Source organism: Lepisosteus platostomus, chromosome 11 (assembly GCF_059453375.1).
Source record: "Lepisosteus platostomus isolate fLepPlt1 chromosome 11, fLepPlt1.hap1, whole genome shotgun sequence".
NCBI lineage: Eukaryota > Metazoa > Chordata > Actinopteri > Semionotiformes > Lepisosteidae > Lepisosteus > Lepisosteus platostomus.
The window spans coordinates 8,570,824-8,598,732 of NC_142621.1; the positions used below are offsets into that span (position 1 = coordinate 8,570,824).

Consider the following 27,909-nt stretch of genomic DNA (forward strand, 5'->3'; position numbering starts at 1 on the left):
CATACTTCTAACAGTTTATGATGTGTAGCATTTAAGAATGTACAGACTGTTGCTTATAGTTCAAGTAAAACATTACAGAATAAACTATTCTGGCAGTTAAATTTGAAACTTGTAAAACTGTAAAACTGAATTTACTGTACAGTATAACAACTCTTAACTTCTGCTGCTGAAGGCCAGTTCTTTTTTTAAAGCGAAGACTGTAATGAACAGAAAACTAATCTTTAACCAGACAACAGGGTTAAGAAAACATTATGCTTAGGTGGGAAAAAAATCATACAGTTCTTGAATAGAAAATTTTAATAAACAATGAAAATGTTTTTATAGACTTGCATTTACATTGTCTTTTCCATGCAAAACTGTTAAAAGTAAATACAAGATAAGCAGGTTTGATACATATATCACAAAACAGTATTTTTCCTGAAAATGAACACAATTGAGATTGACTTAAAAACAAAATGTACAGACGTGCTTTCATTCCAGTTGCACTATGTTCCTTTCAGCTTGACCTGGTTGATGTGTGTTATCTGCGTCTGCAGGCTCTGTAGCCTGGCTGCTACCCATTGTGGTGGTGGGGTTTGTTCTGTTAGGGACTGAAGAGTTTTCAGCGCATTTTCTGCGGTCTGGAGAACCATTTCGTACTGCTCCTCTTCACAGGTCTCCTGTCGAGGTCGCTTGGGACAGGGCTAAGAAGAAACACAATAGAGGAATATAATAAAAACAACTCTCAGAAACTGAAACATTCTGCCTTTGCATAGTAAGAATTTCTGTTCACATTGAAAGAAGTACACTAGGCTGCTGCAGTATACACTGCTGCCACTTAGCACCTCAGGCATTTAACCTTGTACCCCAGTGCTATCTGCGTGGTTTGTTCTCATTGTGTTCGCATGATTTCCCCTGGGTTCCCTGATTTCCTCCTACAGTCCAAAGATATACTGGTAAGTTAACTGGCTTCTAGAAAAATTGGCCCTGGTGCGAGTGTGTGAATGTCAGCGTCTGTGTGTTGCCCTACAGAAGAATGGTGACCCATCCAGGGCACGTCCTGCCTTCTGCCCAGTGCTTACTGGGATAGGCTGTGGTTCCCTTGCAACCCTGAATTGGATGGTTTGTAAATGGATGGATGCATTTAAAGAAGCTAGCTTATTTAAACTGCAGAAAATTGAATACCCTTTCTATGATCAAACTCTTCCTGTCTGCTGAAACACCGTGGTATTTTAAACATCAATACAGTAACACAGGCATACACAATACTTTTGAAACTTTGTATCTTTTCTTTGTTTCTGATCTCTGCATAATAACTAGCACTCAACGGAATCATTCGCATCCCTTCTGACCAATATTAAACAATTTAGCTGACTCCTACTCACCTCTGCATCACCAGTTACTTCCACTGCCCCCGTTTCAAGTCTGTGTCTATGCCTCTCAATAACACATCTTTCCGATTTCAGTCTCTCAAGCCGTTCCTCCTTATTTTCCTCCAGATGAACAGCCTTTGGTAAAGAGTGGCAGACATTTACATATATTTAACTTACATCTCAATTGGAATTTCCACAATTAATGAATCACTCTGTGCTAAAAGGCATTTTTACCTTGCTGAGGAACTTTACAACTTTATTTTTTGTTTCTTCCGATGCCAAACTTTCAGGGATTACGTGTTCATGATTGGTAACCTAAAAGAAAAAAAGACGTTTGCAAGTGTTCTGCCAAGTTGATGACTAATTTCCTTATCTCACACTTCATAAACAACAAACACATTTCAATCTGCGTTTTAAAAGAGTCAGCAAAATAATATAACATTTAAATAAAAAATAAACAGAGTATTAAATGGCTATGGAAGAGATAGAGACTGAAAAAAAACATTATTTAACTGAAATCAAATCTTTCTGTACTGAAACATATTACCTCTGCAAACTGAGCAAACGCCTCCAGTGTGCACTGGTGGAGAAGCCAGGATCCCTCAGCCAGCAGGGATGAGAAGAGACTGGAGAGTTTGGGCAGGACCTGGCTCTGCAGGATAAAGGCAAAGGTTTTATTTCCCTCACTAAAAGTAAAATCATCTCCTGTTCTACTATTGCTTAAAACACATGCCTTACAGCTGAATGTGTTTTTACAATAAATCAGTATAAAAATAATTCAAAAAGCTTTTAACCCTCTGTTTGATGCTAAAATATTTTAAACCCTGTATTATTCCCTTCATTCCATCCATCCATTTTCTAACAACTTCATGTTATTCAGGGTCACAGTAGGGCCTGAGCCTCACCTGACCAGCATCAGCCACAAGGCAGGGTACACCCCTGATGGGATAGCGGTCCACAGCAGGGCAGACAGACACAAAGACAGGCACAAGTTCACACCAGGGCCAATTTTCCCAGAAGCCAATTAACCTACCAGCATGCCTTTGGACTGTGGGCAGAAATAGCAGCACCTGGACGAAACCCAGGTGAACACAGGAAAACATAGAAACAGTACCCCAGGTCTGGAATTGAACCCAGGGCCCTGGTGCTGTGAGGCAGCAATGCTAACTACTGCACCCACTTTGCTGCCCTATTCCTTCTACTGTTGTTTTAAATTTCACCACAAGGACAAAGTCCAAAAAACAGGTTCATTTGTAACCTCCATTTACTGATTGAGAGAAATTGAAAAAATAACCATTTCACACACACCTGAATTTCTGGAGGTATAAATAATCTCCCCAAGGATGCCAAAAGATCCAGTGCCGCCAAAACAATGTCATCAGGGCATTTGAGAGGCAGGAGTGATGTTAAACAAGTTAGTGCCTAAAAGGAGTCGGGTAAGATAATTTTATGTCAGGATGGGAATGGGATAAAAAAAAAGAAGTCAGGCAAATGCTATGCAGTTTAGTTAAGGGGAATCAACACGGACAGAAACCAAAAACTCAAATACATCACAATTTTATTTTGGCAGCCTTTGAGCTAGAACAAATAAGATGCTTTATGAACACACCATACTCTTAATCAACAGTGTGACTCAGACTATTATTCATCAGTTACTCAGATTTTCTTATCTTAACTTTCTTCTCTCCCTCTAACTCGCCCTACACCAAGGTATTTCCTAATCAGAATAGCTCTGGATCCTTGTGAGTCCCATCTCAAAATGTTTCTATGATTTATTTTCCAACTATCTCAGCTCAGGCTATGACTTTGATCACATTAATGTTTAGTTTCCCAGCTATATTTTGACCGTACTGGTTTTTAGATTTTTAAACTGATAAAATAATGAAATGGACTTTTACCTGGCATATAACTTGGTGATCTATACACTGCACTGCGGTAGCAGACAAACAGAGGAGCAGGCGCAGAGTACACTGAAGAGCAGGCTGTGTTAGTACCTGTGCAGAAAGAAATAATAAAAAGCAAAGCATGGGCTCATTATAAAAAGTGTTATTGACCTGCGATGATCTGAAATTAGGCAAACTGGTTTTTAAAACAATAAATTAAGGGGGAAAAAAATGATCTAAGCTTTATTCGATTTAACTTGTATCTTAAAATATCATAGGAACAAGTAATAGGTTTATTCCATGCTGAAAAAAAGAAGAAAGAGAAAGAGTGTGGCGAAGGCTCCACGGCCGAAACGTTGTGTTCTCTTTCTTCTTTTTTTCAGCATGGAATAAACCTATTACTTGTTCCTTTGCAGCCTACGCATGCTGACGCAGCTACCCACTTAAAATATCATAGCTTGGCATTCAAGCTTGGAAGAATTTTCAGAATTGAAACAATTGAAATTGAAACGATATCAAGGCCTGAGAAGACACTGGAAGAGCATCATCATGTACCTGTTTGACTGATATGCGTGGCCAAAGCTGTGTGACCAGTCTGGAGACACTCTGCTCAGCCTCGGATTCCAACACCTGACCTGACCCTTGACGAACTGACAGCATAGCAGAAAGTGCCGTATTCTGGAAAAAAAAAAAAACATGACTTGTTCTACTGCTTTTCAAACATACATGGTCTGTAGTTAGGTCTATGTCTATGCATATCAACATTACTATTGCAGATAAAAGAGAAGTGTAAAGTGTTTTGTGTCTTGCAAAAAACGCTGAGATATCCACTTGGCAAACACATTTGCCCAGGCCAAATTACAATACAGAAAACTTTACATTAAGAATAAACACGAGAAACTATCATGCACGTATGTGAGGGTAAACTGATTTATTAATTCTGATTCCCCAAAGAAAGTGAAATATAGTAATGTAGAGCACCCAAACAGCTACACACAGCCTCAAAAAAGTTGTATCTATTCAGCTAGACTGTGGAATTTCTTAATTTTAAAACATTCCCCTAACTACACAGGGGTCAGTCCCAATTAAGGAGGTTATGGGGCTCTCTACTGTAATGACAGTATAATAAAATGTCTGACTAAATCTCTGTATAAGCCTCATCCACCAAGTTCCTCACCACTTTCTCCAGCTGGCCCAGCTTGCAGCCCTCCTCCAGCCAGCTGGCGCACACAGCTGTAGCGGACTTCATGATATCCTCTTCAACCTGCTTTCTTACATCCAGCGACAAGGCTTTCAGTAGAACATGCTGCCAAAGGGTCAAATTCTCAGCCTCCTTGGGGGAGAACTTTGAGATGAACTGAACCTGAAGGTTTGTGACAGAAACCCACATACAGGATATGTTAACACTGCCACATTTTATCTCTCGGATATTTGCATCTCATTCATTTCCCTCTTCGATTCTCACCTGATGGTTCGGCGTCATGAGGAATATCATTCGTCTCAGCAACAAGGCCAGGTGTGAAAGCTGGTAACAGTCCCCTGGACAAGACTTGATCTGCCATTAGGAAGGAAACTGTGTTACTGTACTTTAGTATGGCACTGTGCTGAGAATTGTATTCACAAAACAATTATGGTGATGTTAACAAGATTATACTTTGTACACGTACTGTTAAAAAAATATCATTTTTAATTAAACAATGTTAAAATACATAAAGGAAAAAGAAGAGGTATGAAGTTGACAAATTTGTGCCTCCCACACCCTAATTCAAACAGGGCTTGATTTTCAACTGCATGCAGGCTAGCCAGCAGTAAGTCTTTTATCTCACACTGAAACATAAGAAACAAAATATCATCTATGACATTTGCTGGTTTAACTTTTCAAAACGTTTAGGTAAGCTGTGCCTCCCAAGCACATGTTCAGCAAGACGCAATGACAGAAAAAAAGTAGATTGATTAAATAAAAATGGCAATGACATATTGCCTGACGCCTATGCCAAGTTATTTAATGGACAGGTGTCCAATCCCAGATTAACTGACGTTAATTGTCACCTTTGCAGGGAGTCTCTGAGAGGCCAGGCACTAATTTGGCATGGGGGATCATTTGTTCTATCGGAGGGCACAGCTGAGTCACTACATCTAGGGTTACAGAGAAGAACTCTGGCAGGAATTCTGGATCAATGTATCCCTGGCCTTAACCACCAGAGGCATGGCAAAAAGTATTTCAAAAAATGTCCCAAAGACCGGCTTTCAACAACAGCATGATCACAGACAGGACCTGAAAGAAAATAGCTCTAAACTATAGAAATTAACAAAAGAAACACATTACTTGTATTAGGTCCAAGTTAATGTGCTAAGAGTGAAATTCAAACCTTCCCTTTCCACAAAAGCTCTTCTGTGTGCCAATGGACTTGTATGCCCTTAGTGTTGGGAACAAACTCATACAAATGCACTGTAACTGACTTGAGCTTACCAGATGAGCTATGATCATCCCATGATGCTGACAGAGTTCTGCTGTCCCAAAGCTGTAAAGAGAGAGTTTCTTTTATAGTCCAAACAGCGAACAAATACATTCTTTTTTTTGGTAGCATGTTAAAAAAAAAAATCACAAAATCAGACTCTACATTTAATGAGTGAGCATTTCTGTCACTCTGTAATAATGTAACTGTGATGTTTCCTAGTCCCATGTGCTAACAGGCAGCTGTAATCGGTCGAGTTCCTTTGTGAAAAGACTCGACAATCAGTTTGATTGGGTTCTTATACAAAATGCCTCATTCCGAGCAAAACATGAATGTATTTTGCTTCTTAATTGTAAAATTTCTTGGTAGTTCCTACACCTCTATAATGCTCTTGGACATATAGTACTTTATCAGTTTCCTTAGTTACGTGTGCTAATTCAGTTTCAAACAATGATTGGTTTTTCAGCTGGCCTTTCTTTTGACAATTTTCAGCAGGACATATAACCTCTTTTATTATAAAAATGTTATTGCTATAAGTGATAAAACCACAGAGCTTACCGGGCCAGGAAGCACCAGACGTCTGTGGCAAGCAAAGCTGTCTGGACATCCGAACTGAGAAGAGCCCCTAACAGAGAGTGCTCCTGCGTTGGGAGACAGACAAAACTCACAACAACCCCATCTATTCTAACTTTGGTAATTCTTCTGTATACATAACATTAACCTCTGGACCAGAATTATCATTATTTGTTAAAATATGGATCATAAAGGAATAAATTGATTTGGTGGTCCAAGTATTAGCTGTAACCAATACTGTAGATTTTATTAGATGAAAGCTGAAGTCATTAAATAACACATTATTCAGGGTGAAATTTATAATAAAACACTCCATAGTGCCTTTAATCTGGCACCTCTATAGAACTGGCAAAACATGGTTGTTTAGTAACCTCCCAAAAAGTGCTCTACACAACCTTAAAGTAAATAAAACATATTGGTTATAGGAAGTACAGGTATAAAAGGAATTATTATTTTACACTCCTATACAGTTTTGAACTGTACAAAAACATGATTTTTCTGTTCTGAATAAGGAAAAAGCTGTGTATTTGTTTTTATCTTGATATTAAAGTGCTATGCGGAAAAAAAAAACCTGTGATAATTATATTAAAACGACAGACTACAGCATCACCACATTCAGTAGTGCAGATTTAATTCTGACTTTGTTTTTTAGAATCCCCCATCAATGTAGTTGAGCAGAAACACAATATCTCAATAGAAATGTGAAACCTTTAACTTATTCGGGGGGGCAAAGTGATGGAACAGGCGTGTTTACCAGCTGTGAGAAATGTGCAGATGGAAGAGAAGCGATGCAGGCAGAAAGCTGGATGCAGACATGTTGGTACAGAGTGACTTTGCTCTGTGCCTGCCCATTCATCATCACCCCAGGCAAGAGAATAGGTATGGCTCGTTCCAAGGAACACCGCTGGAAACTGAGGAACAAGGCTTGGAACACAGACAGCCTGGCGAAGACACAGGTACACACAACACTAGCGTGACTAAACCTTGCTCGTATTTTTAGCAATCAGATGTCAGTAGAGAGCAGTTTATTCCAAGGCTTTTCAATGCATATGTACCTAGGCGTTTCCTCTGGAAACTGGCTTCCTTGGCACCAGAGATCAAGCACATCCTCTGGCAGAGATGGCAGTTTCCCTAAAATGTTCACAAGCAAGAGGCACTGTGGGAGACACAGCTCTGGACAGGATTCTGGAAAAAAAACACAGAAACAAGCAGCGATGTGTTGCTCACTCATGCAATTAATGAAGGTTGTCAAGATTTCAGAATAAAATCATCACTTTAAATATTTTTAGAACCACAGTAGTTCAGGTGGGTAGCTGCGTCAGCATGCGCAGGCTGCAAACGAACAAATAAAGGTTTATTTAATGCTGAAAAGAGAAGAAGAAGGCTTCACAGCTGAAACGCCGTGTTTCCTTTCTTCGCTTTTCAGCATGGAATAAACCTTTATCTGTTCCCTTCCACAAGAGTAGTTCAGTAGTTTCAGTGAGTTGCTGAAACTTCACTGAAAATGTCTGCAGAATAATGGGTTAGACTATAATCTCATCTAAATAAATAAACTGTAATCTAAATAACACTCGAGAGTTTTATTCCAAAACTTATTTTCGGAAATCTCCTTTCTGAAAACCTGACACTACTTGAAACTGTTGTGAATGAAAAAAAAAAGTATAATGAATGTCTTCACTTGTGTATTTCCACACAGTACTGGACTATCTGCAATATGTTTTTTTTTATCACAATTCGTGACCTTTTCATTAAGTGTTTCTTGAGTGTTAATACTAATGGATCTTTCTTTAATCAACACAGGAAACCAACTCACGCTGCTCTTCTGCCAGAACAGCTTCAGCAAAAGGTCTGAAAGGAAGCAGCTGTGTGATAAAAGGGTCCATTGGCACCAGGACATTGCTGATCTCATTGCAGTGCCTTTCAGATATCACTGGAGATGACAGGCTGGGAGGAAACTTGCTGCAAAATCAGAAAATACTGTAAATAGCCTGTCAGCAATGATCAAATATGCAAAATGTCCTCAGAATGGGAGTCAGGGTGATTAAGGTTGAATGTTTCTTTAATTTGAAATGATAGAACAGTCCTACTATTAATATTACAACATTCTGATAAGATAAAAGAAAAGTACAATTTTTTTAAGTGAGGTGCAGAAGGACATTTACCCCCCTGTGTAGACTACGCCACACGCAAAATTCATCCTTAAATTAATTATACAAATACATTCCTTTGTCTACAACAATTACCTGTATATCTGAAGATAAAGGCGGTGGAACTGACCACAAGATTTCGACAAAAAAGGCTGGAATTCCTATAGGAGAGAAAGTAAAAAGAAACCAGTAATGTATGGTACACATTTATCGCAACACTTAAACATCTAAAAAAATCCCAAAACTTATAAAGTCTTAATTAGTTAATACCTTTATATAATGCACTAATGTGTTGGCAAAAAAACGACATATTTTCGCTGTTTTCTGGAAGAACTTGCACTCTGCACTTTGTGAAGATTCCTAGAAAATAGTAATAAAGGTAAATTAATTAGTAGAGTCAATTACAAGGAACTGTAATGATACTATACTGAAGGCGGCCATTCATAAAATATCCTTAGCGGTTCATTAGAAGTAACAAAGGAGCTTTCCATCCTTGACAAAGTTAAAAAAAGAATAAAAATGAGGTTCACTGAAACATACTACAAAGCTGCTAATAAGAGGCACAAGAACTTCCTATTACCTGCACTCCTGACTGCTTCATCTGCTCAGCAAGCTCCATGCAGGAGTGAAAAGAGGCAAGAACATCGTCACACAAACTGGACACAATGTCACTGTGTCTCAGCTGGTCTTCCAACAGCACCTGATACTTGACACTTTGTCTGAAACAAGGGTGACACAGTCACTTTCTGATGCCTCAAAAGTGGTACAATTCCAAGAGATGAGGATACCTAGTGTTCTAATAAAAAATGACACTATATTTTAAGTTGCCTTTTTTAGCGAAAGAGAAAAGGTAATGAAGTTGAAAACTTACTTGACAATAAACTTCCAGGTGTTAGCATGCATTGCAAGGTCCAAGTTAGAAATTACTGAGCATATATCCAAGAGACTGTGAATCACTAAACAGACAAAGATATATTTACTGTGGGTAAAGAAGTGAAAATGTTCCTTTCAAATTCAGTAGCATCTAAAATCATCATGTTCCTGAATTTCGTTTCTCATGAGGGAAGAGCACATCCAGGTAAATGCAGCATTGAGGTCAGACTATTTGGAGACGGCTGGGAATTTTAACTAGGAGGACTTCTCATTCAAAAAGGAAGTATCGGGAGATATCACCATAAGAAAGATGGTTACATGACTTCTTTTTGGCACAACTGCAGGCAAAAATAAAAATGGAAAAGCAAAGATGAATAATTAAAAATAGGCATGACTAAGGAACAGAATAAAGAAACAGTTAATTTGGGAAGTGAGATTTGGAGCAACAACATCGGTCATCCAAGACGCAGATGATGCAAGTTTCTGTCTGCAGAAAAGCTTGCTGATAAGGAGCAACTGAGCATGTTGAAGTCACCTGTCACCATGTCTGAGACCTCCTCCTCAGTGGCCGAGTTCCCTAGGGAAATTCTATCCAGCAGCTCCATGAATCCCTTCTGAAGGGAGTAGGCCTCCTTAAAGAGGGCCTGTAGTAGGTCAGCCACCAGTGACAAGCGCCCCTGGTATGCAGTCTCACTCTCCTGAAAACAACAAACGATTAGGTTATTTTTCATATTTTCGGCAGCAGTGACTTGACAGTTCTGACATTTTGATCTTAAAGCTACCCCAAGTAAATTTTTTTTCTCAAAACAATTGCTTTTGTTTGATATCTTCTTGCATTAGGCTGCATATCAAAGAGAATTCAGGAACAGGGAATTGCTCACCTTACAGTGCTGGAAAGTGTTCTTTAAGATTTTCAGAATGCAGGAGGGTAATGAGCGAATACTGTCGAAAGAAGCAAGATTCTCCTCAAAAGAACAGATGTGACGCACACACCCAGATAAGGCTTCCAATACCTGTACCATGATCTGTGGATTTTAAAACAACAGGTCAAGGCCTCAGTACAGTTACTGACATTAAACTTCAAGATAATAAATTCCTACATTTTGCTCGTTTCATTGAAGCAATCGCATTTTGTTGTAGTTGTGAAATCTTATAATCTTTGAAAACCATGCAATACCTGCAAAATATTTCTCAGCAACACGCGCAGCTCAATATTTTGACTGGACAGCTCTCCTACTTGGTTAGAAATCTCCTCCGTCAAGTCATTAAACATCTTCACAACCTGGGAAAATGGCAGATGTGTAAATTGCTTAATTGCAAACACCCTCCTAGGATTTTTTAAAAAAAGTTTCTATAATTGTGACTTTCAATTTTGTGCACCACTCAGAAATACAAAGCAGTGTAAACCTCAAGAAAAACTGCAGAAGACATGATATTAGCACCCAGAAAAAAAATATGCACCTTGGGTAGAACCTTTGAGAAAAACTCTCCCTCCAGTTCTGTAAGGCTCAGATGAGGTAAAAACATTTGGGTGAGAATTTTCAAGACTCCTGAAAAACAACAAGAAAATCCCCAAAGTTTGTTATCAGTAATCTTTTCCTCATTTCTCTAAAATAAATGAGACTGCATAGTACTTCTTTTGAAGAAAGAAACTATTTGAAGAATCTGATCTTAAAAACAGTTTTAAACCATACACAGTAGTTGATTGAAACACAAAGCTTACATTCAACCCCAGATACATAATAAATTTGAATTGAAAACGCAGACAATTCTTCAGAAGCCTAAACACACAGAAAATAAAAATTGCCTTTTTATGTTCAATCTGTTCCCTTTTCATCCTAACAGAAAAATGTCAAGGCTAATCATCCTTTTGTGTAATACTCACTGATATATTCATCCCAGTCGGCAGTGTGATGATATATGGAGTATGCATGGATTAAAGAAATTGTGATTTTCTGAATGCATTATTAATATTGCTTTTGAATATAAGTCATAACACATAAAGAATGCCAGTGTAACTCTAATGCTACAGTGATAAATGCACAAGCTCAGCTGAACAGCATCCAGGAAGAGAGTTCCTATAAAGACTATAAGGCTGCCATACACAATTGAGATTCAAACTGAATCAAGTGTGTTTATTACACTGAGTAAAACTAAAAAAACTTAAAAATATAAACAGTAGGACATGCCAGGCCGAATCCTATTACAATATATTTTTTTAAGGTTTTAAAGTGGAAACTAAGGATTTAGGACAAGAGAAACTTCTTTACACAAATAGTTGCGAGAGGGTGGAACAAGCAATATAATTGAAGCTGAATTCCTCGAACAGGTGAATGAGACCCTCAAAACAAACGATTGCTGGCAACCAAAGGAAAAGGACAGGTGGACAGCCTCCTCTTGTTTATTACTTTTTTCTAACCAAATGTTCCCATTGATAGTGTAGGTTAGACTGATGAAGTGAAAGGATATGAGAAGCTTAGGCAAGACAGATCTGAGCTCCTGCTGACAGATCTCCACACTCCACTGGGTGATCTCCTCAAGCAATGTAACCTGAGACATTTCTGCTCTCTCTCATGGGCTCTGTAATACAGGTACAATTCATCTAAGCATATAGAACCAAACCAACTTTGATTCAGGTCTTTTTTTTACAGAGAAAGAGCTTTTTGGTGCTGCTACAGCCGTTGGTTTCTAGAACCACTAGGACACTTTGAAGCTTTCTAGTATGGCACTCAGGTGTGTTCACTGAGCTAGAAAGAAAACAAATAGTTAAAAACAGTGAAAAATACAAATACAATGTCTAATCCATGAATACTAAATTGTCTTTCAGGATCCATCCCAGTTATAACTACAGATACTAAGACAACATAATTCCTTGTTAATACAGTAATAATAATAATAATAATAATAATAATAATAATAATAATAATAATAATAATATAGCGCTTTTCTGGACACTCCACTCAAAGCGCTTTACAGGTAATGGGGACTCCCCTCCACCACCACCAATGTGCCACCTCACCTGGATGATGCGACGGCAGCCATAGTGCGCTCACCACACATCAGCTATCAGTGGGGAGGAGAGCAGAGTAATGAAGCCAATTCATAGATGGAGATTATTAGGAGGCCATGATTGGTAAGGGCCAATGGGAAATTTGGCCAGGACGCCGGGGTTACACCCCTACTCTTTTCGAGAAACGCCCTGGGATTTTTAATGACCACAGAGAGTCAGGACCTCAGTTTTACGTCTCATCCGAAGGCCGGTGCCTGTTTACAGTATAGTGTTCCCGTCACTATACTGGGGCATTAGGACCCACACAGACCACAGGGTGAGCGCCCCTTGCTGGCCCCACTAACACCTCTTCCAGCAGCAACCTTTTTTCCCAGGTCTCCTATCCAGGTACTGACCAGGCTCACACCTGCTTAGCTTCAGTGGGTTGCCAGTTGTGAGTTGCAGGGTGATATGGCTGCTTTATTACCAGTAATAACCCTTTCCATCCTTAAGGATCCCAAAAGATATTTTACACACGGAAAAGGACCCAATTCACCCACCACTTAATGGACAAGTGTAATACCCATTATGCACTATTGGCCTAATTGCACATTAAATCAAGTAGAGAGGTAAGAAATTGGGTCACCAATTGAATTAAAACAGAATTTGGAGGGCACTACTATTTTCTGAAATCACACATACATCAGGCAGATTTATACTTTGGAGTACAAGCCTTTAACTCATACAATTCATTAAAGCTCCATTGTGTTGTATTGACAAGATCAGTGAAACTAATTTGTGAAATTGTAGCCTGTCCCGATCACAGCATTGGTCCCAATGAGACAACCTCACCCCAAAAGAAGGTCTTTTGGTTGAGATCGCTCAAATATATGATTGAATTATAATTACATCCTAATTCATCCTAGCGAGCGTGCAATAATAAATGCTTCTGTCCTAGGCCTAAATATTCTACACCACATAGCTAAAAGAGAAGAAAATTCAAGCCTTTATAAGAGAAGTCTATGATCAGACCTGATTCAAGAATTCTGAACCCACAATGGAAGTAAAGCCCAAGAGACTTCAGAATCAACAGTGAAACGATAACCAGAGGACACAAATGATAACTACTGTACATGGTGGCACACTTAAAAATAAAAACAGTAGGCACATTTTACACAAAGGGTTGTAGAAGTATGGAACAGACTGAATTACATTCACTTTTTAAAGTCGCTATAACTTGTCTTGTTGCTTAATTAACCTTCAGATAATTCAGACAATATAAATATGTGATTAAATATTCCTGTTTATTACTTCCTTTGTGGCATGTATTAACTTGATATAGATACAATTAAACAATTTGTATACAACCGTTCACTTTCGTTAAATAAGCGTGTATAATAACTAATTCGCTCCCGAATAAAAACGTAACAGCTTCTGACTTGGTGAACTGACTGACGCCAGAAATATTAAAGGCTTTACGGTAATTTATTACTAATATTCAAGTAAACCAACATGAATTGCTTCATTTACACGGATTTGGAGATAGTGCCATATAGTCTCCACCACCGTCCTCAGAAGACATCAAAACTGTAAACAGTAATATAAATAAAACGTTTATGTGAAAATTGAATTACAGCTATGTGCAATATGCATGTTAAATAAGTAACTGTAACTTAATTTCAGAGTCCTATCTACCCATCTACCAACTGGCTAAAGATTCATTATCTAAGTTATCTTACCTTCTCCATCTACTCAACCGCAGCGGTTTTACTTGCAAAGCTTTATGTGGGACATTTATTAACAGACAAGTTTTAGCTGGGAATTAAAAGGCTAGAAATCGCAACGAAACACCTACAGAAAAATACAAATCCGACACCTTTTGATTTTGCCTCCTTTCTTTTCTCCTTCCGTGTGATGACAAGAGGTCATACCATTGAGGTTATAATTTAGGGGTGAAACAAAATCCATCGTTTGTTTGTTTGGCATGCTGCGTCTGATTTTCAAATACAAACTTTTAAATATATTGTTTATAAGCTATTTTGACCATATCTGTATTGCAAAATACACTCCTTCAACCGTTAAGGACCCTTCTATCCTCCCACATCGGAGTAATGGTTCCGTCGGTTGGCTACAGCGGAAACATGACGTCACAACACCAGCACAGGCTATAGTGTATTTTTCTTTTAGGTTCCTTAGTGGTGTATGTGTCCCTAGAAATTATTGCGTTCATTAAATGGTTCATTCTTTTACCCTTTACCTGTGATCACTTTTTATTTCAATTAAAATGATAGGTTATAAATGAATCAATTATAGGCTAAGTTTTGTTCCTGCAATTTCCCTCACGGGATCAATAAAGTATCTATCTATTTAAGTATACACTAAGTATAATAGTAAAATGCCGAAAGACCTATTCAGGACTAAACATATAAAATGTTACAAGGCCATTGGGCCAAATTGGCTCATTTGTTGGCTAGTCACTAACTGATCAGAGGATCATCCAGCTGTTCCAAAGCTGATGCGAGGATTTACTGTATTTTCAAGAAGCAACTGCATGTGATCTTTGGACCATTTAGCTACTAACCACCAACCGAGCTAGAGAGACAAAATGTCCTCCCCTAAACAAATATATGTTTTATATTTAATAACAGAAGATGACACACCTCCAGTATTTGTTATTGAAATACAATTTTAGTTTCATGAGCGTCTGTCAGTTTGATAGCTCGCAGTGCGTGTTTCTACCTGCTTGCTGAACTTCTTTCTTCAAAACACGTTTTTGTGATATCGGTTAATTCCTCTAGATGACGCACTACAGTCTGATACAGTCCATACAATACCAGTAAATCGCTTACTTTTTTGGATTATCCATAGCATCAGATAATAATGAAGGGGATTTTCGCAGTAGACGCCTCGTTTTATAACAATAGACGGAATGATGATGCTTTAAGATTTTTCTCCGGGGGATTTTAAGTATTTTTCAGAGGAGACATTCAGTCTTTGGGATGTGTTGGGGGAATGACCTTTTGACACTTAGCATGTCTTAATGTTTCCCGGACCTCCTTAAGTAATGTAACACATTTTTCAGGAGAGCCGCGCGAATTGCTTTCTAAAAAAATGAAATGGAAATAAAAGACGGTTTAACTCTGTCTAATAATAATAATAATAATAATAATAATAATAATAATAATAGGTGAACACTTTTTAAATCTTTTAAAGTCGATCTGAAATATGAAATTATGAAATTACAATAGATCATGCATTCTGTAAGAAAAAATGCGCAATACCCCCAATTTGTATACAATTTCGTTTTCTAGACTATTTTGTCATCTAAAATAGCTCATCTGTAGCATGGAATTCAGTGGAAAACATACAAGCTAACAGGCGCAGTGACGGCACAATTTCAAATGTTGATCTTTCTAAATACTATTAATGTATTTTTAAATAAATTGTTTAAAATTCACTTTTCACCTACATCGTAGGAAATCAGGTCTGAACACACCCAGCGGTTAGTTCTGCTTTTAGATTATTGTGTTTTGTGAAAGGAAGATATTTTTCACAGTGATAACACCGATAGACTAAAGCTGTTTCCTGTAAAACACATTTTCTGAGTAAAGAGAGAATAAACTGTGAAAAACAACTACAGGAATCTGAACCTACAGTATGATATGGTGAAGTAAACACTACCAAGCCAAATGTGTGCTTACCGCGAAGGGTTTCTGACTTAATGTTTTAAAATTCATCTAACTTGTACTGTACATTGACCATGTTTCAGAATTTATTTGCTTTCCCTACACTGGTAAAGTCAATATTACAATTTTAGTTATATAGTACCTTGCAAAAATATTCCAACCCTTCCTATGGTGCGCCATTTTCTCAAATTAAAAATGATGCATTTTTTAAAAAAATGTAAAACTTCAAAACCTGAATACTCAAACAGAAGACGTTTAAAGGAAAGATACATTGACTATATGTCACCTATACTGTATGTCATCAGAACCTAAAGAGAAAAGGCTTAAGTATACTGTATAGACTGCATAAGTATTGAGACCAGTTTGCAGCTTGGTGCAAATGATTGCCAATACTTGTCAACAAATTTACTTTAGTTACTTTTTTAAATTCTCTGAAATTGAATGGGGATCGCTTATGGTCAGAAGTTTTCAGGATTTTCTGTAGATCCTCAACAGGATTCAAGTCATAACATAGACAAGGGCCACTCAAGGCCATTCAGTTTCTTAGTCTTAAGTGACTCCAGTGTAGCTTCAGCCTTGTGCTTGGGTGATTGGTCTGGGAAAAGTTAAACTTTCATCCTAGTTTAGGTTTATAGCAGACTGAGGCAGGTTTTCCTGTATTTTGGTTTATCCATTTCCCCCTCAGATTTCACAAATCCCCACCGGTGCTGATGAAGAGCAATCCATTAACATGATCCTGCCACCACCGTTCATGACAGTATGGGTGTCAAGATGCACTGTGTTAAGTTAGTGCCAGATATAGCGCTTTGCATTTAGACCAAAAGGTCCACTTTTGTCCCATCTGACCACAAAACCTTCAGCAGTATTTTTGCAGTAAGACTCCCATGCTTTGTTGCAAATTCCGTGCAGGATGTGAGAGGGGTAGAAGCCAGATTTGTGAAGTGCTTGTGACGTTGTTGACCCATGGTCATTTTCTCCCATCTCTGCCATTGGTTTCTGTAGTACTTTTCAAATTGGCCTCATGGTATCCTGCCTGCATGGCTGCCCAGTTTGGAGGAACACTCTGGTCTAGGCAGTGTCTGGGTGGTACAATGCATCTTACATTTCTGGATGATTGAGGAGATTCAGGGATATTCAGAAACTTTAGCATTTTTGTACTCATCTCCTGATCTGTGCTTTTCAATTACTTTCTCCCTGACTGACTTTGAAAGCTCCTTAGGCTTCGTTGTTGAGGCTTTGCTTGAAAGGCGTGGTTCTAAAAATATTTAAAAGTCATGATTTTATTCTGAAATCGTGACAACCTTCATTAATTGTATGGCTAATTAAGATCACTTTGTGCGCTTAAATTAATTTAAGTTTGTCACAGCAAAGGGTCTGAATACTCATGCAATCATGACTTTTCTGTTTTTCTTTTCATTTTAATGATCTATTGGCTTCCTTCTTTTTGTTATTTTTTTGTATTGTGTGTGTGGAGTAAATTGTATGTAGAAGTAATATTAACAGCAATTTTAAAGAGTCGTGACTCCGAGTTTTAAAGCAACAAAATGTAAAGAAAAATGCGCAAGGGTCTGACTACTTTTGCAAGGCGATGCATATAAAGAAAACTGACATAGCACAATATGTATAATTTTATTTCATAATTAAAGAAAGATTACAGATATACAGTGATGTGAAAAAAACTTACATAGAATTGTAAGACTCCCCTTACAATTCTATGGTTTTACATATTACAACATAGCTGACCTTCATCTAGTCCTCACAAAGCCCAGTAAATAAATCCAACCTCATGTGACAAATAACACACATAAATTGTACTTTTTCCTTATTTATTAAACAAAAATAAGCCAACATTCAGTAGCTTTGTATGAAAAAGTAAGTGAAGAGGGTGTACTTTCTTTTTCACATCACTGTCAGTGTGCTGTGGTTAGCAATCCTTCCTTACAAAGCAGGGGCCTTGGGGTTCCATTCTGGACCTGGGGAGCTATCTGCGTGGAGTTTGTATGGTTTCACATGGGTTCCCTCTATGTGATCTAGTTTCCTCCCACTGTCCGAAGACATGCTGGTAGGTTAATTGGCTTCAGTAAAAATTGGCCCTGGTTTAAGTGTATGGGTGTTTGTGTCTATATCTGTGCATGCCCTGCGAAGGACTGGCCATACAGAGTGTAGCCTGTCCTGTGCCCATTGCCTGCTGGGATAGGCCCCAGCTCCCTTGTGACCTGTACTGGATAAAGTGGTTTAGAACACGGATGGATTAGACATATTTAATGACAATGGTTCACAATGTGGTTCACAATGCACTGTCTGTATACATGTGTATTATTACCATATGCCTTGAAGTGCAAGGAAGTGCTGTTCAGGAAGGGTGTAGTACCTTGGTAGTGGAAAGCACAGTTCATTATCACTTCCTTAATGTTCTAATTCAATGTAACATTAGCAAGAAATAAATCTGATATCCTTTTATCGTAGCATTGTTAAATAAATGTGACCTTCTCATCTAGTACCAAGCCCTTTGTGGTTGGCTCCCAGAATTAATGTATTTGTTCTTGCATGCATCCTAACTTTATGTGGCTGTATCTGCAAAAGTCATAAATACAGAACGTTTCTGACGTTACTGTAGAAAACTCTATTCATATAGGGAACTAACCAAACAATTTGCCGAAAACATGCCACATAATTCCCTTTAAACGCTTATCTGTAAATTGGTCTTGTTTCATGTTCTAATAGTACAGGGAACTAAAGGTTTGTGAATTGTGTGCCACGCACTATAGAGCCAATTAGGGGATGGATCTGAGAGAGCGGGCACAAAAAAGAGAAAAGGACACACACTGGTGTTGTCCAACAGGAATCAATCAAAGCAATGCGATGAGCAGGATGTGCACTCTCTAGACGTTTAATAGACACTGCCAAAACCCAGGCCTGCAATCCAAAGAAATTTAATGGACACTGCCAAAACACAGGCTAGAGTGAGTACTTCCTGCTCATCTCATGCCTCTGGCAGGGAGGAATCCTACTGTACATGTGACCCCAGCACAGGTGGTGAAAAATAGGAAAAGCACTTATACTAGCACTAACGTACTGGTCATTTTCGAAAGTTTGAGTTCTAATGTCAATTGAGTCTTGATCTTTTGTCTATTGCCAGGAAACTCAAGCTAAAACAATAAAATATTTACCAAAGGGTTGGCTTTCTACAGCATAGTCAAAGAGTTTCCAACTTGTATACGTGCTTTGTAATCATTTCCACATCAAAGAACTGCGTTTTGACCCCCAAAACCATCTCTATCTTTCATGCGCATTTCTTCCCTACGATGAAAACTGAAATCGCACGACCTGAAATCCAATTTGATCCGGAATCGGGGACTGTTTCTGTACAGCTTTTTAAAGTACAACAGAAATTGAATGCTAATAAAGGAATTCAAGATACAGGTACACTGGCAGAGTTCCATGTAGTCTACATTATTTATATATGCGCCCTGCTTTAAACCGTTGTTTCCCATCACTTTTTCTTTCCAGTTTTACAGTATAGGGCTGCTGAATACAATTGCGATAATTCTGGGAATTCAACATGTTCATTTACTTCAAAACTTCTCAGAATAGAAATCAAAACCAGAATGCTAATTTCCCACCATCTGTCATCGACTCAATCTTAATGCCAATCAAAACAGGCAGCTGTAACAGTCAAAGGTTCCTTTCTCTATTGATACTGTACGTAAAACGCCTGCCTTTGTGTACCTGGAGACTTTCAGCAGAGTGGGTCTGACTCATACTTTAGATGAAAGTTCACTGGAATACAAACATCCGATGCTTTGTGAATGTTTATGGAATATTTTAAGCTCGCTTGGTTAAGGCGCAGCCCCCCGGCCAGAGGACAGGAGGAGGCCGAGACCCCCCTTGGTGAGGAGTTAACCAAGGGGTAGTGCCAAAGGTAGAAATGGGGTGGAGAAGGGATTTATGCAACAAAACTGTGAAGAGGTGTTTATGTGAGAGATATATATAGTATAAATCAGTAATGATTATGATTTAAAAAAGCTGGATGAAATTGACTTTGTCTGTTGTTACTCCTCCCTTCAGCTTCCTAAGAACTTCCATGTTGCAGCTATCCCTAACTGCAATTCCTGGACTTTTCTAAGTTGTGCTGCACCGGAGATCCGTGCTTCCCAGTCTTAGGACAACTGAACAACAAGACATTCTACAGCAGGAAAACAGATGCTTGTAAAATATTGTTTTTTCATATCTAATTGAGGTTTTGCTTTTCTGCCCTGTGGCACTGGGGCCCTGGGTTCAGTTCCGAACCTTGGAGCTTTTTCGGTGTGTTCTCCCTGTGGTCGCATGGGTTTCCTCCGGCTGCTCTGGTTCTCTCCCGCAGTCCAAAAACATACTGGTACTGCTGGGAAAACTGGCACTAAGTGCGAGTGTGTGTGTGTGACTGTGTGAGCCCTGCAATGGACTGGCTGGGTTAAGGTTGTGGTGTTCCCAGCCTTACACCCATAGGCTCCGGCTGCCCCGCAATCCTGAATTGGGTGAAGCAGTTAAAAAAAAAGGATGGATAATGAATTGAGCAGAAGTATACTCCATTCCACCTGCATTTCCCTGTTAATGTGAGCCTAACCAATAAGGCAGTGGAGTGAGACTTGCTATTCAAGTTAAAAGTTTTAACAGATTCTTCAGTTCTAGACTGAAGTTCTTTGATATAAATCACAAAACATGTTAATGTGTCCTGTACTCTATATTATCTGCCTACCAGTTTCTCGGAAATGTGAACTTCACACAGACAAAATAATCTAGAGTTGTTGTTTTTTTTTCTGATGACAGCAGGACCATCATAAGTATATTCATGGTAAATAGTATTCATATCCTGTACAATAGACATCACAATGGCATAAAAATCAAGGAATAAATCAGAAATGCTTCCACAAATATATACCTTAATATTAACTGACACTTCTACTTTCATATGCATAAAACATAACTATTACGGGATATTAAGAAACAATATGTTTTTTAAAGAGCACATGAATACTGTTTGTCTCAATTGTGAAAATGTCATTAGAACAGAGGTGGGTTCTTCACCAGGGATGTGAGACATCCCAGATCTTTTGGAAGGTAAATCGCTTAAAGCACAAGCATGTAAGTACAGCTGAGTTGTTGAACCTAACCTAGGTATTTTAAAGTAGACAAAAAGTGGAATTTTGCTGCAAAATAAAAATATATAATTCTTTCTCTTTCATACTATAGTAATGATATACAGATATACAGTGCCTTGCGAAAGTATTCGGCCCCCTTGAACTTTTCAACCTTTTGCCACATTTCAGGCTTCAAACATAAAGATATACATTTTTTATTTTATGTGAAGAATCACCAACAAGTGGGACACAATTGTGAAGTGGAACGAAATCTATTGGATTTTTAAAACTTTTTTAACTAATAAAAAAATGAAAAGTGGGGCGTCCAAAATTATTCGGCCCCTTTACTTTCAGTGCAGCAAACTCACTCCAGAAGTTCAGCGAGGATCTCTGAATGATCCAATGTTGTCCTAAATGACTGATGGTGATAAATAGAATCCACCTGTGTGTAATCAAGTCTCTGTATAAATGCACCTGCTCTGTGATAGTCTCAAGGTTCTGTTGAAAGCGCAGAGAGCATCATGAAGACCAAGGAACACACCAGGCAGGTCCGTAATACTGTTGTGGAGAAGTTTAAAGCTGGATTTGGATACAAAAAGATTTCCCAAGCTTCAAACATCCCAAGGAGCACTGTGCAAGCGATCATCTTGAAATGGAAGGAGTATCAGACCACTGATCTTGAAATGGAAGGAGTATCAGAGATGCAGCCAAGAGGCCCATGATCACTCTGGATGAACTGCAGAGAACTACAGCTGAGGTGGGAGAGTCTGTCCATAGGACAACAATCAGTCTTGCACTGCACAAATCTGGCCTTTATGGAAGAGTGGCAAGAAGAAAGCCATTTCTCAAAGATATCCATAAAAAGTCTCGTCTAAAGTTTGCCACAAGCCACCTGGGAGACACCCCAAACATGTGGAAGAAGGTGCTCTGGACAGATGAAACCAAAATCGAACTTTTTGGCCACAATGCAAAACGATATGTTTGGCGTAAAAGCAACACAGCTCATCACCCTCAACACACCATCCCCACTGTCAAACATGGTGGTGGCAGCATCATGGTTTGGGCCTGCTTTTCTTCAGCAGGGACAGGGAAGACGGTTAAAATTGAGGGGAAGATGGATGCAGCCAAATACAGGACCATTCTGGATGAAAACCTGTTGGAGTCTGCAAAAGACCTGAAACTGGGACGGAGATTTATCTTCCAACAAGACAATGATCCCAAACATACAGCAAAATCTACAAAGGAATGGTTCACAAATAAACGTATCCAGGTGTTTGAATGGCCAAGTCAAAGTCCAGACCTGAATCCAATCGAGAATCTGTGGAAAGAGCTGAAAACTGCTGTTCACAAACGCTCTCCATCCAACCTCACTGAGCTCGAGCTGTTTTGCAAGGAAGAATGGGCAAGAATTTCAGTCTCTCAATGTGCAAAACTGATAGAGACATACCCCAAGCGACTTGCAGCTGTAATCGCAGCAAAAGGTGGCTCTACAAAGTATTAACGCAAGGGGGCCAAATAATTTTGCACGCCCCACTTTTCATTTTATTAGTTAAAGTTTCAAAAATCCAATAGATTTCGTTCCACTTCACAATTGTGTCCCACTTGTTGGTGATTCTTCACATAAAATAAAAAATTTATATCTTTATGTTTGAAGCCTGAAATGTGGCAAAAGGTTGAAAAGTTCAAGGGGGCCGAATACTTTTGCAAGGCACTGTACATACTGTAGCTTAGGTTTAAAGAACTGACGCATTGTACTTCATGGATTTTTTTAAATGGCTGCCAGAACATATTTTGAGAACCACAGGGATGCAAACTGCAGTAAAGGTTAAGAACTACTGCACTACTATATAGGTTGTCATTTTCTTTAGTAACACTTACTGTTTTTCTTCCCATTTGTTAAACTCATTAATGGAGCAGGGAATTTCTTGAAAAGTCCTGTTTGTGTCAAAAGTCGCATTAACCCAGAAATACTAAGGAAACCTTACTCAAAGCCAAGTATCTTTCAAACTAAATCTTCCTTTTTAAATGAGCAGATTAAAAAAAAAAAATCAGGATAAGGGAACTTGGCATCGAAACGGTGGAAATATTCATTGTATAACAGATGAATGTGCTCAATACCCTTTAATACCAAGGTCAGGCAGGGAAGGTGGGTTGGAGAGCGAAAAATAACCACGTATTATAATAGGAAAACATGTTTACAGAGTCAGAACATTTCATTTTTTAAATGTCAATTAAAACACGAGGTAAGGAACTAGCATAAGACCCATCTGTACACAGGGCAGAGCAAATACAGCCTGGTGAAAGTCTTAGACTGACCTTCTTTTGCCACTAGCTGATGAAGATGTATATCAACTCTTTGTTCAGTCTTTGTTGTATGTATCTTTCACTGACCTGTTTTCCAGGTCCTAACAGAAAGAAGACTCTTCTTTAAACGGAAACAGGATATGCTTTTTATTTGGCACATCTCACACCAGCGTCCTCTATGGTCTCCTCTGTAGCTGATGGTTTCCTCTTTGTACAATGCACATTGAAGCTATGTGCCATAATCACCCCCCGTCACATAGCTTTAGGGATTTGGAATCTCATTGCTTTTGGAATAATTCCAGGCTTATGCTGCTTCATTTAATAATTTCAGCCTGGTGGACTCTGAGATGTTACAAGGTTACCGAGAGCAAAATTTATAGAATATACAGCATGGCTTTAAAACCTTGCTTTGCACAGATGTTAACTCACGTTACAATGGAACTGGTTAATCTGAAGAAGAACATATAAAATCTTGCAAAAGAAAGGAGACCATTTGACTTAATATATGTAACAAGTTTGGTAGTTACTAGTTAACTGATCCAAGGATCTCATCCAGAAATTTCTTGAGAGAAACCAGGGTATCAGCTTCAACAAAGCCAGGGCAGCTCACAAAAAAACTGTACTAGACAACAAGATATTCTATATCAAGAATGATAAAAACGTTATACAATCTTAGTCGAAATAAAACAAATACTATTCCAAGACTGATTCTCTAGGGCTATCCTAGAGACACCTCCACCTTAGCACAAATCTTTAAGGACTACAATATATGTTTTAAGATTAGGAGTCGTGGTAGCTCAGACAGCAAGGGTGTCTAGCTCCTGACCAGAAGGTCCCAGGGTTTAATCCCAGGTAGGGGCAAGAAATATAGCTTGCTCTAATTCCTTCCAGATGGCACCCAGGTCCACTCGGCCTGCTTTCCAAATGAGTACTGGGGGTTAATCCTTCTGGGGGTAACAGGCTGGCCGGAGCGCGATGCTGACCACATCAACTCCACCTCCAGTGTCAGATGGTTGAGAAAAATGGTGGCCCTGGCCCCCCATTCCCCTAGGGGCCTTAAAGGCCTGAAAAGGGGACCTTTAAGATTTGAAACTTCAATAACATCGACATTATGAAGTATGGAATTAAACGCTAGACTGACAGGTTACAATAATCAAATATTTTTGGCCTTCTCTTTTGACTGGGCTTGTTTCGAGTTTTTAGAATCTCAGAAAACTGACATAGACCTCTTAGACTTCAAGGTTAACCGTGAAACATGAGCCAGGTGACAGAACTGTAAAGTACAGAGACCTGCATTTAAGACTAACAACAAGAGTAATGTCCTTACATTTAGTATTGTAGGAGTCTGAAACATGCTGCTCAGTCATCTTATTGAAGCTGACACACTAGGCTTCTGTACAAGAAAGGACTGGGAGAGATCCTTCAATCAGACACCTACAGTATACGCAACCAAATAATTACGGGCCAGATGATCTCCTCTCTCAAACTATCTCTTTTCATTTCTCATCTCTTTCAATGTTTTGTTTCCTGCCTGGTTCCTTACAGTACGAGTGACAAGACTATCATTAAAAACAGCCAAGGGGGACAACAGAGCTGTTTGAACGGATTTATTTTTCAGTCTTAAATCATATCCGAATACTTGATTGTCTTCTTGAATCCAATACAGATTAACAGGACTTTAACTTAGTAATGAGGGAAAAGGGTACATTGTACTTTTGGGGTAAAATTTCCCATGTAGTATGAATCATTTTTATTAGCTTTAAAGATATAATACCGCACATCATAATTCATCTAACACTGACACTCAAGTTTATTTACACATGGGAAAATAATGTCTGTTATATAAACAGTGGGATATATGTTTAGTGCAATCCTTAATATTTTATTATGTATATTTTTTTCAATCTATTTCTTATCATCAGACCAGGTTATTTCATAGTCTTTGAAGACAGCCTTCAATTTCTCAACCGTCAAGGAGTGATCAGCTTTTCCATAACCCTGAAAGAAAAAAAAGGTTTCGTATATCTAAGGAAAAGCGTCTTTACACCAGCCAAGAAAGCATAAATGAATGAGCCAACTGTCTTCAGATCGTTAAAGGAATTGCGACTGCATGCTTTCAAAGCAAAGCAATAACTGTTCAGCCATTTTCAGAATGCCGTTTATTCCTGGAAAGAATTGCAGTAACCAGGAGCCCATCCTGGAAACAGAGTTTGAAACAGGACTACACCCTGAACGGGTCGACAGTCCATCGCAGGTTTCAACCCTTTTATGACCGCACATGAAACTTCAGGGTCCAAATGGAAGGGTTGAGGTTGAACTTACGGTGGAAAGACCGAACACCCTGATTTTCTTCTCTTTACTGTTGTGTTCGACCTTCCCTCCTCCCAGACAGCTGCATTCCATTTCTAAATTTTCCATCTCAGGATTTACCCTCTCAAATATGTGATCTGTGAGGAAAGAAAAGAACTGGGTGTCTAGGTCATGCGTACGATCTCGGTCCAGTAATGGTCATGTGGCGGTCGGCCCACGATGTCGGTCTCGGTGACGTTTGCACCCCTTATGATTTTCTTTCTTTAATTTCGAATTAAAATGTAATTAATTTCAATATTTAAAGATTGTGTTTACTCATCACAAACGAATACAGAACATGACCAAACCTCGCAAATTCATATAACTAAAACAGTGCATAGTATACGTTTAGGACAAAAGGGAAAAAAATGAAAAATACATCATCATAACTTGATAAAAAATGTTCTAAATGCAACATTTCTTGTATCAGGTACACCCCCTTTACATCTATGTATCGGGGCAATCTCGTTATACTTTACAATCAAATGCCTGTGTCACGAAGTTCTCTTTCAAGCTACGTTTGGTATTTAAAAATAGAACATGCGAGTAGGCACATTTTATTTTTAAAACGTTTAGTTTTCCTTCCTGAAGGACACTATATTCCTAAATATTTCACATATAATAACCTTAACGCTACATAAAACCAATCTTTATTCTCCAGCACTTGCAAAAACTGGATTTATGGAGGCGTGTAAATCGCTCGAATTATTTAGGTAACCTCATCCAGCGAGCTGAACTTACTGTGGAACTCGGCACTCGCCGTGCCTCTCACTATATCTTTGTGCTGAGACCCATCTTTCGTTTTCACCCTCACTAGAATGTATTTAAACACTCCGTCGGGGTCTATTTCAACATCAGAGACTTTACTCAACAAATCAGCCATGGCCTTCTCCGGTTCTGATAAAACAGCTCACTACCGCTTCTCTGTTGGCAATTCTTTTTGTTATTCTGGGTGGAGCTTCGTCATACGTGGAAAACCAGTGTTTGTGACGGATGAACTTTAAAGCGACACAGTTATTTAAGTTCATAGCAATCACGAGTCAAATTGTCAGACCGTGCAAATCCACTAACCCCAATCAGTAAGATTTCCCACCATATAATATAGTCTTTACATCGTCTTACTATCCCAAAGTGCTTCATAAAGTCATATTTCAGTATACTTTTAATTTGATTTAAAGTAAAAATGTAGCTTGCGCTAGGCGATTTAACATCATACTGGAGTATCAGGCACAGCTAATTCAATCCTTTGTTGATCAATGAGCGGCGTACTTCACCAAGTCTGCTTTGTCAGCTGGCATTTATATTACCCTTATTTTCCTGTTGTTGTTTTAAATCTCCGCATATGCTGTTCTCTCTATACTGCGAAGTTCACCGTTTCCCTTTGTACAACAATAAGGTGCAGTTAAGAGGCCTTTGGAGGTCATGTTTGTTGTGAGGTTGGCCAGTTTTCTACAAGTCTTTTTTTAGAAATTAGAGATTTTGCAAGATCACCAACGATAAACATGTAGTGCAAAGATCTACAGTGCATTTATTATTTTTCTTAAAGAAAAAATATTGGTAAAAAAAACCGCGTAGAGATCTAGCAGCATAGCGACGCATTGCTAAACCACAGCTCTGGAGCACCGGGTTCAATTCCAGACCTGAGGTGCTACCTGCGTTGAGTTTGTGTGTCCTCCCCATGTTTGTGTGGGTCTCTTCTGGGTGCTATGGTTTCTCTCCCCCCAGTCCAAAACATGCTGGTAGGTAAATTGGCTTCTGGGAATGCTGGCACTGGTGTGAGTCTGTGTGTCCCTGCCCTGCCATGGACTGCCGTCCTGTCCAGGGTGTACCCTGCCTTGCGCCCGTTGCTTGCTGGGATAGGTTTCAGCTCCCCCCGTGTCTCTGAGTTGGAAGACTTGGTTAGAAAATGGATGGATGAAACCTGTAGAGATGTAAAGCATTGTTTGAATTAATATATGGGAATATTGCAATTAAGAATTATTTCATAGCAGACTTAGCCTCATAACGCACTATTATATAATAGCTGTTCTGCTATGACGTCTCCCATATTTGGTAAAAACAATTGTATGTGGTGCTACAGTACAAGCTGAGCAATTTTCTGCTGTTGTGTGTCACGTTTCCAAGCAAATAATCCAATTTATAAGATGTTTACCGTCTTAGATATCACAGTTTGGTGA

The 27,909-nt window shown here is 38.8% G+C and overlaps 2 protein-coding genes across 6 annotated transcripts; both read right to left on the bottom strand.

Annotated features, from left to right (window-relative positions):
- Window positions 1-279: 279 nt before the first annotated feature.
- On the bottom strand, window positions 280-14,954 carry firrm (fignl1 interacting regulator of recombination and mitosis). 5 transcript variants are annotated; one of them, XM_088598261.1, is made up of 25 exons: window positions 14,934-14,954; window positions 11,754-11,864; window positions 11,170-11,209; window positions 10,746-10,834; window positions 10,462-10,566; window positions 10,166-10,309; window positions 9,820-9,982; window positions 9,283-9,367; window positions 8,992-9,130; window positions 8,682-8,771; window positions 8,508-8,572; window positions 8,078-8,223; window positions 7,320-7,449; window positions 7,019-7,205; window positions 6,250-6,332; window positions 5,706-5,757; window positions 4,701-4,790; window positions 4,413-4,598; window positions 3,791-3,913; window positions 3,251-3,346; window positions 2,661-2,774; window positions 1,900-2,004; window positions 1,587-1,667; window positions 1,365-1,487; window positions 280-683 (listed from the first exon to the last, which is right to left on the bottom strand). In XM_088598261.1, the coding sequence occupies exons 2-25, from the start codon at window positions 11,841-11,843 to the stop codon at window positions 486-488; spliced, it is 2,724 nt and encodes a 907-aa protein (XP_088454387.1). In that variant the 5' UTR covers window positions 11,844-11,864; window positions 14,934-14,954; the 3' UTR covers window positions 280-485. The 5 variants fall into 5 exon arrangements, with proteins under 5 accessions (XP_088454387.1, XP_088454384.1, XP_088454383.1 ...); XM_088598258.1 differs by lacking the exon at window positions 14,934-14,954 and adding an exon at window positions 14,150-14,292; XM_088598257.1 differs by lacking the exon at window positions 14,934-14,954 and adding an exon at window positions 14,013-14,201.
- Window positions 14,955-24,975: 10,021 nt separating this feature from the next.
- LOC148651930 (14 kDa phosphohistidine phosphatase) lies at window positions 24,976-26,684 on the bottom strand. Its single transcript, XM_088598265.1, has 3 exons — window positions 26,474-26,684; window positions 25,706-25,830; window positions 24,976-25,381 (listed from the first exon to the last, which is right to left on the bottom strand). Exons 1-3 carry the CDS (start codon window positions 26,613-26,615, stop codon window positions 25,289-25,291), a joined length of 360 nt encoding a protein of 119 aa, XP_088454391.1. The 5' UTR covers window positions 26,616-26,684; the 3' UTR covers window positions 24,976-25,288.
- Window positions 26,685-27,909: the final 1,225 nt, after the last annotated feature.